This window comes from Eretmochelys imbricata, chromosome 2 (genome assembly GCF_965152235.1).
Source record: "Eretmochelys imbricata isolate rEreImb1 chromosome 2, rEreImb1.hap1, whole genome shotgun sequence".
NCBI lineage: Eukaryota > Metazoa > Chordata > Testudines > Cheloniidae > Eretmochelys > Eretmochelys imbricata.
The window spans coordinates 88,122,698-88,142,821 of record NC_135573.1 but is presented as its reverse complement, the minus strand read 5'-3'; the positions used below and the strand labels follow the sequence as shown (position 1 = coordinate 88,142,821).

The 20,124-nt window shown below is 41.7% G+C and overlaps 1 protein-coding gene across 1 annotated transcript in view; it reads right to left on the bottom strand.

Moving 5' to 3' along the window:
• The window catches only part of MTCL1 (microtubule crosslinking factor 1), a 186,271-nt gene that overhangs the window by 144,239 nt on the left and 21,908 nt on the right, over window positions 1-20,124 (bottom strand). Inside the window, exons 2-3 of the mRNA XM_077809063.1 lie at window positions 15,302-15,526; window positions 13,306-13,464 (exon numbers count right to left, since the gene is read on the bottom strand). Coding sequence (XP_077665189.1) covers window positions 13,306-13,464; window positions 15,302-15,499 — 357 coding nt within the window. The 5' untranslated portion in view covers window positions 15,500-15,526. The remainder of the gene's footprint in view (window positions 1-13,305; window positions 13,465-15,301; window positions 15,527-20,124) is intronic.

The following is a 20,124-nucleotide window of genomic DNA, read 5'->3' as shown; positions in this document are numbered from 1 at the left end:
CAACAGACAACTCAAGCTATCCAATCTACAAAAAGGAGAATAAGGACAACTCGGGGAATTACAGACCAGTCATCTTAACTTCAGTCCTGGGAAAGTTAACGGAGCAAATAATTAAGCGATCAGTTTGCAAACACCTAGAAGATAATAAGTTGATAAGTAACAGTCAGCGTGGATTTGTCAAAAACAAAGCAGTTCAGACAAACCTAATAGCTTTCTTTGACAGGGTAACAGGCCTTGTGGATGGGGGGGAAGCAGTAGATGTGGTATATCTTGACTTTAGTAAGGCTTTTGATACTGTCTTGCATGACCTTCTTATAAACAAACTAGCGAAATAGAACCTAGATGGATGGTGGGTGCATAACTGATTGAAAAACCATTCCCAGAGAGTAGTCAAGCTGGAAGGGCATACTGAGTGGGGTCCCACAGGGATCAGTTCTGTTCAATATCTTCACCAATGATTTAGATAATGGCATAGAGAGTACACTGATAAAATTCATGGACGATACCAAGCGGGGAGGGGTTGCGAGTGCTTTGGAGGATAGGATTGGATTAAAATTCAAAATGATCTGGACAAACTGGAGAAATGGTCTGAAGTAAACAGAATGAAATTCAATAAGGACAAATGCAAAGTACGCCACTTGGGAAGGAACAATCAGTTGCACAAGTGCAAAATGGGAACTGACTGCCTAGGAAGGAGTACTGCAGAAAGGGATCTGGGGATGGATCATAGTGGACCACAAGCTAAATATGAGTCAACAGTATAACACTGTTGCAAGAAAAAAAAAGTGAATATCATTCTGGGATGTATGAGTAGGCGTGTTGTAAGCAACACACAAGTAGTAATTCTTCCGTTCTACTCCGCTTTGATTAGGACTCAGCTGGAGTATTGCGTCCAGTTCTGGGTGCCACATTTCAGGAAAGATGTGGACAAATTGGAGAAAGTCCAGAAAAACAACAAAAATGATTAAAGGTCTAGAAAACATGACCTACGAGGGAAGATTGGGAAAAAAAAAAGGGTTTGTTTAGTCTGGAGAAGAGAAGACTGAGAGGGGACATGATAACAGTTTCAAATACATAACAGGTTGTTACAAGGAGGAGAGAGAAAAATTAGTCTTCTTAACCTCTGATGATAGGACAAAAAGCAATGGGCTTAAATTGCAGCAAGGGCAGTTCAAGTTGGACATTAGGAAAAACTTCCTTGTTGTGGGTGGTTAAGCACTTGAATAAATTGTCTATGGAAGATGTGGAATCTCCCTCACTGGAGATTTTTAGGAGCAGGTTAGACAAACACCTGTCAGGGATGGTGTAGATAATACTTAGTCCTGCCATTAGTGCAGGGGACTGGACTAGATGACCTCTCAAGGTCCCTTCCAGTCCTACGATTCTATCCTCCTTCTCCTCACAGAGTCATTAGCTGTTAGGTACAAGTTTTTATGAACAACAAAAGCAAAACAGTTCCAAGAAATACAAGCCTGTTTAGGCCCTAGCGTGAGGACCTTTAGAAACTCAGCTCATGGATGTATTCTCAATTACTAGTATTAACAGAAACTTCAGATTTCCACAAACCAAGGGGTAAAACCAGAAAACCTTCAATTTTGTTTCCACTTACCACTCTATCAGTAATGGGGAGGAGGGAAGGATTGATAACTTCCTTTATTGATCAAAGCAACACAAGACATACAGCTGCACTAGATCTTCTGAAAACCACCAAGGGTTTCTACTGAAGGTCTATTTTTCTCGACTGAGAGCTATGTATATTTAAATGTATATTTAAAAGAGTATAGTAATAGCGGAAATCTTGGCAAAACTAGGAGGTTTAACCCCCCCCCCCCCGGTATTTTAAAAAGCTGTCTGCTCATTCATTCTGTGATTATTTGAATGCTATGATGTTAATAATTCATTTGACATCGTTACAATCAATTATATCTTCACTTTTTACAGAAACTTCTACAGAAGCTACTGTAAATAATTAATTTGTAAAGAGAAATTGATTAACTCTTTCAAGGAAGAACAGAAAAAAAATCAATAACTCACTGACTTTTTTCACATACCTAATAATTTCTTGACAGTTCTGCACTCAGGGTTTCATGTTGTCTGATGTGACACTTGTTTCTATGCCTGGCACCACAACATGAGCTGCACACAATCTGGGAACCTTGGTAAGACAATATGCATCTCAGAAAATTGCCTGTTCTCACTTTGACAGACTGTCTCCTACTCTTTTCCATCTGACTAACCAGAGCTCCAGATGCATGAATGAAATTACTGTAGATGTGATATGAAAACAATTGGCATTTGTTCACTGCTAGCCAGCCAAAGCAAGAGATGAAAGTTGAATGTCACAGAGACTGTGTGCCTGTGTTTGTCTGGGATGCCAGCTAACACAAGCACCAGCTGAACAGTGCTTCATGCTGGCTACACCCATCTTCATTCAGCTAGAGCTCACTGATTTGTACAATTGAGGCCAGGTGCATTTGGGCTCTGTGGTGGCTCCTGTCCACACAGGCTCCTCTGGAGGGCCCCCAGCTATGGCCAAAACCAATCAAATAAAAACCATTCACAGCATCCCTTTGACAGAAAGCCTATAAACATTCAGTGCTGCTCCCAAAGTGAGCAGTAATGGACAGGAAGGGGACAGGTGGTGTGGTATCCTGGGGCTGCAATGAATCAGCACCCTTTCCAGTCTCCAACTACTGGGCACCAAGCAGAGATTATAATTACCATCCTCAGAAGGAAAGCCTGAGGGAGAGTAGGCAACGGACTCCCCTCAAGTGAAATGGGCAAATCTGGAAAGAGGTGAAAATTACATCTGCATGCAGCAATGCAATCTCAAGTGCTCATCAGCTTTGGTAAGTCCCTTTGCTTCTGTATAAATGTAAGAGAAACCACTGTGTGAGAATTCCTTTACAGGACTACACAAACTAGAAGTTGGACTTGAGTAGTTCACCAGAGAGTGAGAAAGCAAAGGACATTCACAATTATTCTAAAGATATAGTAAATATCTGCCCAGCTAAAGAAGTTCCATATAAAAAAAGATTCTTATGTTGCCAACATAGGAAACCATCATTAAAATTTACTAGGCACAAAGTCTTACCCAGGCCATGATGAGAATGACAATGAAAAAGCAAACGTAAAATATTTCTCCACACATCTCAAGTGAAAGAGCAAGTAAAATTATGCAGTATTGACCATACTGTTCTACAACAGCACATGGGGATTTGTTAGCTCGTGCCCTGGGCTTTAATAGGGATTCTCTAGAGTAAACTTTCATGTAGCACTTTGCAAGTCTAGGGGAAAAGAGTCAGAGTTATGGTGGGCTCAATCACTCTCCCTTGAGCACTCCCTTGCATTGGTGTCGGATGTTACCTCTATCTTCAGCTTCAGCGCCTTCTGCTGTCTGCCTTCCTCTGACTCCAGATCTTTTGTGGCTCAACCCTCTGGCCAAGTCACAGAGTTCAAACCCCTTCTGGGGTATCATGAAAAAGTCCCAATGAATCTGGATAATTCTTCTGCCCCCCTGGACTACTGAAGTCCTCTCCTTGTCCTTGCAAAACCCTATCTCAAAAGAGCCTGTGCTACCCCATTATCTCTGTTACCCTAGCCCTGGGCTTCTCTCAGTCAGACAGACCTGTCTCTTCTGCAGTCTCCCCTGCTACTGAGTTCCTTCAGTCTACTTACAAGGGCTTAGCTCCACCCTCTCTGGCCAGGAGCCAATTAACCATTCAACTGCCCAGGTGCAGAGCAGAACTGATTGGGTGCATTACCCCATCTCTCTCTCACACACACATATGTACACACACTCTCTCTCTCAAGGTAGTACCCCTAAGGTTACTCTCTCCCCTTCACTGTATGGGGCCCTCCTCCTCTTCCTCTACATCGTGTACTCAGATGAACAAACAACTTTTAATCTAGCAAATCTTCATAACATTCCTTCCAATATTCTCTCTCTTGGATGTGTATTTGCAGGGCCTTCTCTGCAGCAGTTAATCTCTCTCGAAGTTCCCGGATCTGCATACTCTCCACGGATGGTGTGTCCTCCTGTTGTCAGCCTGGAGGTGGTGGGTCAGGGTCCACGATCAAGCAGCTTCTCCCATCTCCATGCTTAGGACATCCATTTGGCATGAACTCACCCAATTAACTTCCTCTTGGCAGGGACCTGCTCTTGGCTTCTAGAAGCCAGGGCACCCTTGTCAGATGTTCCCATGCTTCACAGGGCAGCTAGCTCCTGTTCGAGTTGTTGCCGACATTTCTTTTAAACACCAGGTCTAGCATTGTCAGAACCAGATCTTGCTCTTATTTTGTGGCCTCCTCTATTACCTTCTATCATGAGGCTTACATCTCCTTCAGCTCTTGGTTTGCCTTCTGTGACTGTCTCCGTGGCCTGTAGTTGACCTGGCATTTCTTGTTCACCTCTCTTGACTAACTTCTCCCAGTCCACTGAGTCCACGCACTGTGGTCCCACCTCTGGGACACCTGGTCAAACAGACCGTGTTTGGGGGATGGACGTCTTATGGTCAACTCATCCATGCAGTACTTTGTCTTCTAATAAAGATGGGAAATTAAGCCAGCTTCTGCCCACAACTATGGGCCAAGGCTGGTCTTTTACTGCACCAGCCCTCAGTTTGTTCCTCTGACTTGTATATCTCTCTCTACTTCCGCTGTCAGGTAGACTCCTCTATCTCCATGCCCACATGAAACGTGCACCAGACTATTTTCAGTCAGGAGACTAATCTCCCAAACTACCATCTGCTCACATCCGGAGCCAATCAATCCTCTCATTTCAGGGCCAGCCTCTTTAGCACTTATCTGCTACACTGGATTGCACCCCGTACTGCGAGAATAGACTGGGCTGTGGTAGCAATCCAAACAGCAGCACTTCATGTGTGAGTAGTCTTTTATTACTCGGTTGGCCACACCAGAAATGCACAACTGTGTTCTCCTCATCAACCCAGAGGCCTGTCCCACATACCTTGTGATGACTAAGGCACCACAACCTCTTTCGGTTTCTTAAGAACTTCTCCCCCCCATATGTGCTCCATGCCATCCCAGGGTCAGAGTTCTCGGTCACCTTGCTTTCCTCTAACAGTCCCCTTGAACTAACTCCCCCAACCAGGGGGTTCGGTATTATCCCCTTCCATGTAGGCCTCCGCCCTCTCCACCACCTCATCAGTAGAGGTCGGTCAAAACATCCTGACCAAGCTTTGGACTCCAGCAGGCAAAAGCCTTAGGAATTGATCTAAAATTACAAGGTCCTCCACCTTATCTAAGGAGTTTGTGTTGGATAGCACCCAGATCCCATAAATGCTGCACTGCCACTTTAGGGCACACACCACAGGGGACAGGCTCAGTCCCAGCCTACGCAAAATGGCATCTTTTACAATTCTACGGGACTGCGCCTGCTCATCAGACAAAGCTTGGCAGGTCACTTGAGCTTCTCCCAAGAGGAACTGGGCCTCTTGAGCTGCCCAAGAGGATTCAGTCCATCCTGCTGCAGTCGCTACCCCCTCAAAGCTGCGCAAAATGCCTCTGGGTCATCACCTGGGCCCAATTTTGCTAGGCCGGATACTGCTCTGGCAGAATTTTCTTCTCCTGAAACTACCCAGGACCCTGGGGTCCATTTCTCTAGGCATGACAGGAAACGTTCTTGCTGAGCCTGTTGAGCCTCTTGCTCTTTCTGTCCTTGTAATCTGCTTCTGCATGCAGATTACAGAATGCATCTGCTTGCGCTGGGCTGCCAGCATGCAGATTACAGCCTCCAGGTTCCGCATAGGAAAGGGAAAAAAAGAGAGAGATTTAGTCCATCCGTCTGCACCTCACCTTTAAGGCAGTTGGTATTTCCCTCCTTCTTCAGAGGTGAGTCTCCACAATCCCATGCTCGTACTAAAATGTGGTAGGGCTCACTCATCCTTCAAGTGCCCGTTTGCATCAGTGTGGGATGTTGCCACTATATTCAACTTCAGTGCCTCCTGCTGGCTGCCTGCTGCTGACTCCAAATCTTCTGTGGCTCAGCCCCTTGGGCCAAATCACAAAGTTCAACCTCCCGTCTGGGGTATTACCAACAACTCTAAATAAATCTGGATAATTCTTGGCCCCTTGGACTACTGAAGTTTTCTTCTTGTGCTTGCAAAATCCCTATTTTGCAGCTTCTCTCACAGGAGCCTATGCTGCCTCTGTTACACACTGTCCCCATTATTTCTGTCTGTTACCCTAACCCTGGGCTTCTCTCCGCCAGAGAGACATGTCTCCCCTACAGTCTTCCCCCTCAACTGACCTCTTTCAGTCTACTTATAATGGCTTAGCTCTGCCTGCTCTGGCCAGGAGCCAATTAGGTACTCACCTCCCTAGGTGCAGAGCATGATTAATTAGGTATATTCACTAGTCTTGCAGGTGATGGGGGTTAAGCCTCATCACAGAGTTAACCCCTAAGGAATTTCACAGTAAAAGACTGAATATTCAGGATGATACCTTCACCACGGTGGCCAAGTCCACAGCACATATGATATGGAACATGTTTGAGTTTTTTAGGTGGGGGGGAGGCTGTTTGGCAATGGGATGGAAGAAAGGGAAATGGATGTATGCTGTGAACTTTCGGGCGGGGGGTTAGATCTGCACTAGTTTTCATACCTAAAGGCTTCAAAAATATTTAAAAACAAAAGTGCCTAGAATCTGGCATTTGCCAAATCTCAGCTAATTTATTAGGCAGGTTTCATTGTAACTAACTGGCATTTTGGCAAATCTGCAGCTACGGTAGATCACTTTCCCACTGTGAATGTCATCATTCCAAACAGTAACATTATCTACATGTAAAGGTCAGCTGAGGTCTATAAAAGCCTCAAGGAGTGAGGCTGTGGACAGTCTGATTTATAGGAAGACAGTGTTCTTTGGAGGCTGTGCCCAGTTTGAGTGCCATGGGATTAGGTTTGCAGGCATGTTTTAAAAAGCTAGACTATGATCAGCAGAGGCATTGTTAATTAATCATTCCCAGAATATTATACTCAAATGGTGACACTGGGGCTTGTAAACACAATCAAATGGCTGCTGCCAAACGAGGACTGCAGTAAGAAATACCTAGAATGATGTGCATGATAAGAATGTATATACTGGCTGATACTGGAGTCTTCTGGTTCATTATTTTTCCAAGGGAAAAAAAGTCAGACACTACAAAATTGCACTATAGGAGAACATTTTGCTTTTCAATTTCTTCACTAATCATTGCAGAAAACTTCACTACTATAGCTCTCACAGTTAGTAACCCCTAAATAGGATTACCATGTCAACAGAATGACTTTGCCATGCTTTTTAAAAGTTACTTTACTGGGTCTCTCTCCCTTCTTCTTGTACTGGTGCCCAACCAATTCCTACACTTCAAACCTGGTGCTAGCTAACTGAAACAAAAGGTGCATGAAAAAAAATATATTTGCTTTTGATACAAAGAATTAAGAAGCTATGAGAATCCACCCTCTAGCTTCACTAGAGAAGTGACTGAACTTTGTCAAGCACTACCGGAATCATAGAGTCTTAGCTTAATAGATGATAGGATGTGTGTTCTCCAAATGATACATTAGAGGAGTAAATTCTGCGAACTGTGCCAAAGGAATTGAAGCCTGATCTTTACCCGGTACCTTGTATATTTACACCAGAGAGGAGACTGAAACAAGGGCAAATGCAGCTGTGGGCATGGTACACATTGAGGAGCCGCTTATCTGTTGTGGGGGCCAGGCTTATAAGCAGTGCTGCTAAACCAGCAGCCAATCAGGAGCTGTGGCCACTCTGTCAGTTCCAAGGCAGCATAACTGGGCTCATTTGTTGCCTAGCAGCAGTTAGTCGAGGAGCAGCCAGCGGTTGGTCTGTATCCTGAGGATAACTCCCTGTGCACAGCCCTGACAAGTAACCTCCAGCTTGTTTTACCATATCATGTAAATAAAGCTAAATTCTTCTCTCAGACACATCCTTTCTACTTCCACTGCCTTCAAAGGAGTTGTGCATGTGTCTCTCTGGTCAGAATTTGGCTCTAAACAGCATAGGATAAAGCCAGTTCAGTGACCCGTCACTTCTATTTTTATTAGTGTCTTAATACAGCCTTCCATTTTGTTTAACAGTATTAACAATATTTCAACCACAAAAGAAAATTAACTTTTACTTTAAAGTAGCGGTTCTTGAGCTGCGGTTGTTCGAGCCCTATGTGGTATTTTGTAGTAAGAACTTTCCAAGAGCCAAGCAGTGGAGGGGTAGGGTGGGGCTGAGGGCTGGGATGGGTACATGAGAGCATCTCTATTACCAAGTGATCTTCCAAATTGAAGAGCGCTGGGAGACACAATTGTCTTAAAGAGTTTGCAGCTACCCTGCAGAACCTCATTTACAGTATGCTTTAGTTTTGATCTAAATTCATGCACCCTAACGAGAGTACTGCTCGTCCCCAGACCTTCATTTCTCCATCCTCTCAGATGAAAATGAACAGGACCTGTTTCCTCTCACTGTCTCGCTTTCTCATTCTACCTGTGCCTTCCTTCCGGAGAATGATAACAAGCCTCAGTTACAATAAAGGCCCTCCAATAACTGTAAGTGATTTCCTGCATAAAGAAATCTGGAGAACACCATTCATGCCTGCTGAGGGAAAAAGGGATTTTAACTCAGCGGGAAGGATTCCAAATGCAATTGATTTTATCTTTGAATTAGCTAAGAGAGCCTGTGCAGGACAGGGGGAACTAGGAAAGGCAGTTATGTCATAGCTCCCAGTGACAGAGAAAGTGCTCCCTCCTCCCCCCCACCAGCCCTTATGCCTTCAATGACAACGGAAGAAGGTTATCAGCTGCTCAATACGGCTTTTCCACAGAAAATAAATCCCCCTTTCTCCCTGGTTACACAATCTCATTCATTTCTTGCTAAACCATTTTATAACATTCATGTCAAATCTTTCTGCAGCTGCTACTTCATTCCTAATCCTCCCCATTCTTTGTCTTTTTCAGCAGGGCTACTCTTTTCAAGCAACTTGAACCCTGCCATGTCACTATCTGTCTTTTTCTCTTTGCTGGCTGAAAACTCCAAGCACAAAGAATACATCAAAATATACATTTAGCAGCTGCAAATAAAAGACACAATCTATTCTCCTCTCAGGGAAAAGAAGCAGGCTCTATGCATTTTCAATACTTTTGTGCAATGTGGAGCAGGAATGGTCCATTGCCATTTCTAGGCAGCTACTGAAGTTTAAAGACTGAACCATATTATATGCAACACAAGTAGTGTCACTTAAAGCTAAAGTTGCCTGATGCTTTCCATTATAAGGACCTATTTTCATTGCTTATAATTTTGCCAAACATAAACCACTCAGGTTAAAATTTTCGATGATAGGTGTCTCAGGCTGAGTTTATGTTGTTTTTCTTAGTTTTGGCTGAAATGGTTCAGTCATGTCCAAGAATGAGGCTGTAAAGATTCTAACACTGATGTGGACTCATGGGGCTTGAGGGGTCATTATGGTACCACACAATGGAATTTGTGTTCTCAATTTGTAAGCTTAAAAAAAATCTTAGAAAATTACACACACACACACACAAATGTTTAAAGAACATAAAGGTTGCAAAGTCAGGCACTCAAAGGTTAGGAAATGACTGAATTAGAGGTTGCCTGTGCCTCCTTGTGAACACACATTATGATGCTGTCTTTAGTTACATGATGACATACTATTTCTCTCACAGGATCGCTGCCTCATTCAGTCCACAGGATTCATCCACTTTGGGGATGAATCAGGATTGTATAGTGAAGGAGGCTGTTGTCTGTAAGACCCCAGCTTCATTTGCTATAGAAACTGCAAGGTGTGTAGTGAATGAGGCAGGCTACTGCAGGAAGAGAAAGGAGGGTCTCATTAAGGCAGCTGAATGCTGCCCTAGAAAGTTGAATTCTATCCCTGCCTCTACCACCTATTTGATGCTGGGCAAATTGTATAAACTAACATTTTCACAGTTGGCCACTGTCTGTTCCTCAATGTTCTGGGTACCCAAACTGAGACAACTGAGGTCTGATTTGCAAGAAGTGCTGAGCACTGACAGCTGCAGCTCAATGGGAGCTCTGCTCTGAATATATAAAGTGCTATAAAATGCTAAGAATTCTGAAACAATCAGGTCCTAGGCATCTCAGATGTGGGACCCAAAAGGAGTTAATAATTTGGACAGTTCTGTGCATCAGTTCCCCATCTCTAAACCTGGGATAATATTACTTCATCTCACAAGGGCAAGGGTATTATGAAGATAAATTCATTAATGTTTGTGAAGCACTTAGATACTATGATGAGAGAGCACCATAAGAAAACCCAAGAGGAAATCAATAATTCTCTTCTGTTCAATGTTTGGATGGTGTGTAGTAAATAATGCATGGAGTCACATGCTGAATGATGAGGATAAAGAGAACTTCATAGATTATAAAGCCAGAAGGGACCACTGTGATCATCTAGTCTGACCTTCTGTATAACACACGCCATAGGACTTCCCTGAATTAATTCCTGTTTGAAATAGAGTAGATCTTTTTGAAAAACATCCAGTCTTGATTTAACAATTGTCAGTGATGGAGAATCCACCACGACCTTTGGTAAATTGTTCCAACAGTTAATTACCCTCACTGTTACATTTTTTTCACCTTATTTCCAGTCTGAATTTGTCTAGCTTCAGCTTCCAGATATTGGATCTTGTTATATCTTTGTCTGCTAGACTGAAGAGCTGATAATCAAATTTTTGTACATTAACTACCCACTCAGTGAGCACCATCCTACCTATGCCTTGAATAGGGCAGGGGTCCTGTGGAAAAAATAGTTTGTAATCATGTAATTTAAAAGACTGTATCATAATGCACATGCACCAAAAAGGTCAAGTTATGGTTGCACAGGAAGCCTTAATTCTGGCATTTCCTAACTTATGAGAGCTGAACTTCACAACTTCAACATTCTTTTATTGTAGGGTTTTTTTTAATATATATAATTTTATCTACAACATTATCCCAACCTAGGATCAAATCCTAGATCCCAGGACATAGGTACAATGGCCAGGCTACACACTGGAAACCTCTGTCAGAGGCTGGGCTTGGGAGGAAGGAGTAGTCCTACTCCCCATCCTGCATAATAGTCACAAAGGCACATTACAGCCACAACTGCAACCACAGGGCTGTAACAGTCCTCACAGCCAGTGCACATCCATCCTATCCCCGTAACTGTGGATTGATTGCCCCTTCCCTGACACCCCACTTTGGCACTCCTCCTCTCCCTCTGCACTTGGCTGCAGGTTGCTCTTACAATGCAGAGCTCTGCGGAATTCAGTGCAGGGTCTCCAAATCCTATCTCCCTCCCATCTGCACAGCTACTGAGCATCTTTTCTTTGGTTAAGGGCCTGCTATGGCCAGGTGGAGGGGACCAGAGTTTGTCTCTCAGTATGCATTACTGTCCTCATCTTGAGCAAGAAACATATTCTTCTCCCTTCCTTCCAGATTAAAACATTTAAACCTGGCATGGTGGATCACAGCAATCTGAACAGAAGCCTTGTTTATTTATTTATTAAAAGGATGACAGAGATTGTTATACAGCTTCCTGATTCTGAGGCCATCATCACACCTTGCAAAGGCCTCCAAGAACATTACAGTATACAAAAGATGAAGGATTTTCTGAACGGCCTTTAGGATGGCTTTTCTACTGATTACCAATGGACTAACTTTCCTACCAGCATGTCTACACTATATTCCTTTACAGCTTTGTCTCTATCAAATAATGCTGAAGATAAACGGCATTTTCCAGTTATTTGGTTGTAAGCTCTTTAAGGCAGGAACCACTTCTTCTTCATTTTCAGTGCTAAGTGAACCTCCGGCACTCAATACAGACAAATATTTGGTACATTTTTAATAACTGGCTCGGAGCTTATGCCCTACCTATTCCCTAACAGGTCCTCAGCTTGACTGAATCCTATTGTTCTATCCTTTCCATAGAGAATTTTCCTTTGTTGGACCATTTGGTCTCCCATTGCTCTGATCAGCCATACCTTGGTTCTCAAAATACTTCCTCCTCCAGACCACCAGGCAGGAGGCTCTCTGGATTGCAGTTTGATAACCAGTGCATTACAACAATGCACAGCTAGTTATAAAAAACAGCTTGTATAGTGGATGGCAGGGTTTTGTATGGCATGTGCTTGCCATGTCTTTTAGCAAATTATGATGCCCTATAAGCACAGCATCTGCAAATAGCTTAAAGTAAAAAAACAAATAAACAAAACTCTCTATAACTAAGGCATCAGTCAGACTGTGCTTTTGGGGCAAATCCTCAGGTGGTATAAACTGACATAGCTCCACTGAAGTTTACACCAGCTGAGGATCTGCCACTTTATGTATAGTAAGCTCCAAAGTTGTTGCAATGAGCTCATTCTCCTCACAACCCAAATGCACACAGAAATTAAATATGGTTTGTCAACCTTATACAATGAATCAGGTTTTGTGCCAGTTGATTCACAAGCATTGTTTGAAAGATTAAAATAAGCACATAATTACACCAGCTCTCTAAATCTGTCCACAGCTCAGAGGATAAATGGCTTACCTCATTATGTTTAAATGTTCTATCTCAATCTGGTTTAAGAACGGCCAGAGACAGTGGGCTACCAACATGCTGTACTGTGACAAGAAAAGAGATGCTACCATAAACCAGGGTATGAGCCATGTTTGGTCTTCCATCTTCCTTTATTGTATCCTCCATTCCTCACTTCACTTCCATCCAAGCAGCATCATTGTATCCATTATGAATATATGTCAAGAAATTATTCCTTTTCCTAACACACAACATTTTTGTTTCTCAGTTCAATGGTTTTTGTGCATTACAAACCAATTCCTACCTGCCTTGCTCCACCAGTAGTCCAACTGATGTCAACTAGTAAGGTAAGCCAAGATTTATTCTGTCAATCTAAATTAACCTTTCAGGAACAAATCTTGTAGGATTTACTCAATCCTAACACAAGCAAAACTCCCAGATCTTACATTATCATACTGAAGTCAATGGGAGCTTTGCCTTTGTAAAAACTGAGGCATGCAGGAAAATGGGGTATACACACCGTAATGGGCACTGGATAAAAAATAGTTGATGGCTTCTCAATGGATTCTAAATTATGAATGCCACTGGGCAAATAAAAAGATTTTGCAGATGATTATCAGTGCCAATTGTATCAGCAGCTCCAATGGAAGAAGGTATTTAATATCTTTGTTTCAGAAACATTCTAAAATGCTTTGATAACAAGCTTTCCATTTAAACCAAGAACATGGTTCTGCATAATTTTCCTGGCTAGTGCTTACCTCTTTCAACCTGTCCAGCTCATTTTGTAGTGCCTGTTTGGATATTTCCACCTCAATGATCTGCTGCCGAAGGATTTCGTTCTCATCTTCTGCTTTCACACGTTTCTCCTCCACACTCTCCAGTTCATGGTGCAGTCTGACAGATACATCTTTGGCTACCTGGTTAGAATAGCATAAACACCACATAAGAAAGCTAACTACCTGAACATGCAATATACATACATTATAATCTTGGATAATCAAGGGATCTTCAATTTAAATTATTAGACCCAGTTTTGAATACTCAAACCATAGGAGAATTTACATTCATGTTTCCAATGGAGAAAATGAAGATGGGAACTTCAGAGTTATCAAAGCATTTCCCTTGACATATCAAGCTCAGAAACCCTAGGGATAGCATAATAATAATAATAAAAATGCAGAAGTTATACTGTTAAAATTGACAGATCACAGTTTTGATCAAAACAGCACCTGTGTGGCAGCCTCATCTACCAGGTCTTGCTGCATCAACAGCAGTCAGTACTAGGTAAAAGTGACAAGAAAACCAAAAAATAAAGAAGACTACACAGGTTTGCTAGGTTCTGCTTAACACAGGCAAGGATGAATATTCCTCCCAGACATATTTAGAAAAGTGAAGCTGATTTTGAACTGCAATACGATAGCAGTTGCAGGAAGCTTTTTATTTTGCACGTTCTAGTTCCAGCATAACTGAACTCTGTTTTTACAAAGCTTAACGTAAATGGAAACATTTCCACAAAATTATTTCAATATAAACCGTTTATTTTTATAGGAATGGTATTTTTCAACAGTGTCTGCAACCCAAACATTGTACCAAACTGCTAAGGGATGATCACCATGAATTGGAACTGACTAAAAGGAAACGTGATTTTAATTAGCGTATTTTCAATTTTCCAAGCTAAGTGAAATGCAAAAAGAGGAAATAAACAGCATAAATGTTGAAAATATATTAGATTTTTAAAATTTAGATACAGTAGTCTAAGATTTTTGGTAATACAGAAAGAAAATCATTTTTACGAGAAATCTATTAACATAACTCCTAAAGAACTATTATGGCTGAGGTGGGTTTGAGGATCAGTTCTCACACCCTAGAAAATGCCTCATGCAGTTGGCGCAATACAAAGCCTCTGACTGCTAAACTCCTACCACTTGCCTTCTCGTGGCAGAGGTGTTCTTAACTGGAAGTGGGAGTGTTAAAAGGTTGGGGTGTCTAGCACTTTAGAGCCAGATTGCTCTGGGCAGGTGGGGCTGGTTAGCTGTGGCAGGCAGCCCATCTAGGAGAAAGAACTTCAGTTTCAAACCAAGAACATCAGGCCCAGCCAGCTGCTTTGTAAAAGTTGTGCCAGTCACACATGCTCTATGATCTTCACCTTCAGGGAATATATCAGTACTATACTAGGGCATCAACTGGAAGCGGCATGCAAGTGCTTCACCTAATGGCAGTAAAAAATGGACAAAGGCTATTGTATTCCAGCCACATGCAGCTGAGGGAGCATTGACAGAGATGGCTGGGTCACTTGAGATGACCAGATATGTTGGCCAGAAAGGACAAGAGCTAGTAGTCATGGGACAAAGACCATGAGGGAGACCCAGTAGTTTGAGACTCTGAAGAACACCACGAAGGAGGCTGGTGTCAGCTTGGAAGATGCTCTTGACAATAACAGTTGGAGATGAACAACAACAGCCTCCAACCCTGATTGACAGGATAAGGCAAAGGTGAACAAGATAGAAATGTAACTCGATTGTGTTCCTTTCATTTGAATTTGTGTATAGTTTTCATTTAGTTAAGTCCCTTTTTTCATGAAATTAAGTTGCACATTTGCTTTCTGCCAAGAAATAAGGAAAACTGGGTCTGATATTTTGAGAAATACAAATAATTGTTTTATGTTACCTTTATATCTATTATTTTGACAAGAGACTAAGATTGTGTCCTTTCACTTTTTCCTACGAATATACTCCAAACAAGTACCTTACCCACCTTTAAATCTTGCTCCAAACTTCTAATGAGCTCTCCATCCACTTGGCCTGTCTGCGCAACTTTCAAACTTTTCTGTTCTGCTTTCCTGAGACGATACTGCAGGATGCGACAGTTCTTGTTTGCACGGTCCAGCTCTTTCCGGAGTTCCTGCAGCTGATAAACATCTTCCTCTAAATAACTGTCACGCATCTCCTCCATTTCAGCTCGAAGTTCATCCAATTCATCCTGTGAAAAGCCAAAACACTCTCCATTAGATCTCTAAATTTCATCCAGGAGAATAAAAAAGAAACATGCTTGTCAAGATATAATATCAAAAAGGTGATGCAGATTGCAATATGCAGCTCCAGATGTCATGGGAATATCAATATTATCCCTTACTAGAATAGTTATGTTGAATTACATTAATGAATGTCTGTTTTATTTGTTTTAATTGCCATGGTAATTAAGAATGGACCAGCGTTACCAGGATGTGTATCTGTCTCCTGAAACCAATAACACCATAATTCCTTCCTTCTTCAAGTGAATTAAAATGAAATTTACATAATAATTAGCCATTATCTTAGCTGATTGTTTATTTCATCAGAATTATAGCAAACCTACTTAAGTGCCTGAATTTCTCTGTGTGATGTCTTTATAATAGAGAGTACTTTGAAGAAATAAAATGTTCTTTCCCCCTTTAATAACTTTAATAAATCTTTGCAACATGAACTTTTCAACTTTCAGCCAAATAATCAACTGTTCCACCTCAGAATGCTTTATGTCCAAGTCTTTTAGTGAATGCACATTGAATTCCTGGTCAGTTGAAAAGCCCCTCCCTCACCTAGGCAGGGTGTGTGCACTACACACTTGCCAATCCCAGAATCACATGGGCAGAAAAGTACCTGTGTCAACACGAATGTAAACAGGTCATGCCTTCCAGCAAATCTTTTAATTGTCCCAATTCTAAATTATACTAGGAGTGGAACATGCTCGCTAAAGTCAGATATAAATGTTTACAGCAGGGTAAACCGCTTCTGAAGGAGGATAAGCTCTATCATTCCCATTCATTTAATCTGTGCGTGATTGATGCTTTTGAGCTAAAACTCTTATATGGGCCTTCCAGCTCAGGGGTATAGGCCATTAAATTACTACATGGTGGCTCAGGGGATCTCTATGGCTCTATTATTAACTAAGTTTAAAATGAGACAGGACTTGTGCCAAGGCAAAAAGCAAGGACAGGAGATGTTCTCCACCATAAAATCCTCCAGAATGACTGATACAGCTGCCGTATATTATTAGCCAAATCAAAAAGGCACAGTTATGTATTTTAATGAGCAACAGAATCAAGCAGTATTAGCAATATTCACAGGGGAAAAAATGTTACATAGTAGGTCTGCAGTATTTTCAACGTTATTTGTCTCCTGCCTACTTTCAGCTAATAATTGAATTTCTTGCTTCTAAAACATGCATAAGCTAAGCACATGACATCCTTCTTGTTCCCCTTTCTAAGTTTTCAGTTCCTACTCTTTTTTTTCCACCTCCCCCCACACACATACTTCTTATGTGACTTGTCTTCTTATTCCCCATCCTGCAAACACTGTTGCACAAGCTTAATTGTACACGTGGGTTATGGTACTATTCACTTCAATGGAACTATTCACATGTGTAAAGTTGAGCATGTTCATAAGTGTTCGCTGGATCGGGGTCTTAGACTGTAATCTCCCTGGGACAGAGACCTTGTCTATACACATATTTATACAGTGTCAATCACAATGGGTGTTCAACTACAATTAGGACTTCTGGATGCTACAGTAATATAAACATCAGTACCTATCATATTGTTCATTTCTTCTTAAAATTCTGCCAGGGGTTCTGAGGTGGTGCTCACTGGCATGGAATTTATCCAATCCTTGAAAGGGGTGTACATATCCCCCTTTCAAATGCAGACTAGAATGGGAGTAGAAAGGTAGGGTTGTGACCCAAACCTTCCCACAATGTTTCCCTCCCCTCCTTTCTTTCACTTACCTATACCCACAAGACACAAGGAGGAGCAGGAAACATACTCATCAATAGGATCATGATCAGCCCTTGAGCTGGAGAAAAGAGGTGGGAGCTCCTTTTGTCTTCACCTCCGTCACCACACCCAAAATGCCTACACAGGGGCTAGCCACACACTGGTCCAGCGTATGATTTTTAGTTGGTAATGTCCCTTTAAACTCAAACATAACTGAAAGTTATCAAGTTACCCTAACAAATGGAAGACACACCGATGTGGGACTTACAGACTTGTCATGAATCACTCTGGATGCATCATTTTATGCCAGTCCCCCGCAGCATGGCAAGATGAATGTATTTCTAAATCATTTCTAATAGGTGTGTGTTTAAGCTAGCCTTGACCGTATCCAATTATAGTAATTTCACAACTTCCCTTGGCCATTGACCCAACTGTATATGTAGTTTTATTTCTCCCAATATTTAACCTACATTTATCTTGTTCCACCTTAAGCTCATTATCTCCCATCTTATCTTTGCTAACGAATTAGTATTGGATGCTTGTTCTCTTTACAACATCCTGGCCAAAACAAGGAGCATCCATCTTTGCTTAACTTTATTAACAACAAGGGCTTGTATTCACTGCAAAGTTAACTTGAGTTATAAATTGAGCGTTGCCACTAACTCAGCTCTCTTTCACACACAAAAAACCCTTACCTTGAGTGTTTTTCAACTTGAATTAGCTAGCCCATCAAGAGATATAGGCTAAAGCTTGGGTGCACACAACTCATCAGCTGCTAGCACAACAATGTTGCAGTGTGGATGCAGGCTTGACTACCTCCAGTCCTCCACTGCCTTCCCATAATCCTCCCTGGGTGCTCAGAAAGGACAGACAAATTCTCACACAATACACTGTGAAAGAACTCATAGCATGACTTAACATACTGCAGCATTAAGAATCATGGGATATGCCCTCAGAAGCCTTAGGGAAAAACACAAGCGCAGCACCAGTGTGAACACAGCAATTAAAGTGTTATTTCAGTGTGGTTACTCTCATTCAAGGTAGACTAATTCAGGAGGAGTAACTCGAGTGTAAAAAACATGAGTTAACTCTGCAGTGAAGACATACGATTACGTTTCAAGTCAATTAATTAACCACAAATAACACACTATAACACTGAAGTAAACCCTACACACACCAAATTGAACAGAAATCTTTCAAAATACTATATATAATCCAGCCCTGGGTACTTCATGGCAAGCTGAATCTAAGTACTGTAGCAAGTTCCCTGGTTTCTATAGCATTCTGGTGTAGGAGACTGAACATAAATGAAACTGGCAAGAATATTTGTTTAAAAAGAAGCTTTTTAATGAATGAAATAAGAAATAAAAAATATGATACAGTAGCCCTGTCTTATTTATTTTAATAAATTTTGTTTTGGTTAGGTTTTTTTGTTTGTTTTTTTGCTGTCCCCACATTTTCACTATGCTGTACATTTCTGCATACATAAGGCATAGCAGCACTTTAAATTTTTTAACGGAGAGGGAAGCTGGACGTTTCGGCAGCAGCTTAGGGGACAGTTGTGTCTTTGGAAAATGAGGATGACAGCTTGGTAATGTGTTATTTACTAATGTGCTTAAGTGTTGACTTTAAAATTGGCATCTTTAGATTTCAGAATTAACAACACATTGGGATGAAGGGGGGCATTCATACATGTCAAAGATATTGTTTAAGGCTCTCCACTGACTCAGAATGTCTACTCTGGTTAGGTGCAGAGTCAGTTCACATTTTTAAAATTATCTTCACAACCATAAGGGTTAGAAACATTATTTGATTTTAAATGAAAGATTCCAAAGCACACTATCATGGCAGCGGATGGCATCCGTTGCTGCAGAATTCGTGGGGCACTGTTTATAACTCCTTGCCCTTACTCCACATGCCAAAAGCAAAGGCCCATCCTTCAGCCATGAACCCCAAGTAACGCCTACAGAAAACACTTCTAGCACCTGTTACACGTCTTTCTCATCCAATCCAGTACTTGCATCTAGGTAATCTGTCCGCTTCCCAGAATCAAATAATCCAACAAAGGGGTTGAAGTAATTATGGCTATAAGGATTATGCACATATCAAAAACTACTAATTACAATCCAAATTGGAAAGTTAATCTCTTGTCACCTCACTAACAATCCCAACCATTGACACAACCATCGCAGTCAAACCAAAGTCCCCAATACCCTGAGTGTCAACCCCAGATCAAACTATGCCTGCCCACAAACCTGGACAGATTAACTTGACCTTAATGAGCAGTGAAGCTAAGAAAAATTGAGCCCACTTTGCTGCTTCTTAAGAACCTCCAAATGGTCCACTCTTGACTTCTTTCCTGTCTCAAATTCTCAACCAACTGGTCTCTAGACTCAGACCTAGAACCTCCTGCCAATGGTCGCCCAGGTCTCATCCTGGGGCCACTATTAGCTGGATAATTGACTCCAGTCCCCTCCTTCAATCATTCCATTCTAATGATTCCCAGCAAAATTGCTCAAGCTGGTGTGAATTATATTTCTGTAGACAGTCAACTCTGCCCTTTGTTTTTACTGTAGACTACACATGTTAAATTCACCTAATCTTTCTGCTCATAGCTCTTAGTTTGAAAGCCTGTCATAGTTTGTTATACTTGCCTCTGGACTCTTTTATACATTTATAAGATTTCATTTATTTCAAATATAACTTCGGGGATGAACTAGAAATCACCCTCTTAATGTACTAGAACCCACCCTCTTAATCTTTTTGATGGCAAAGGGGCTGTTCTTCAGCACATAGGTGAGTTTCAGAGTTGTACTACAAGGCATTTGAG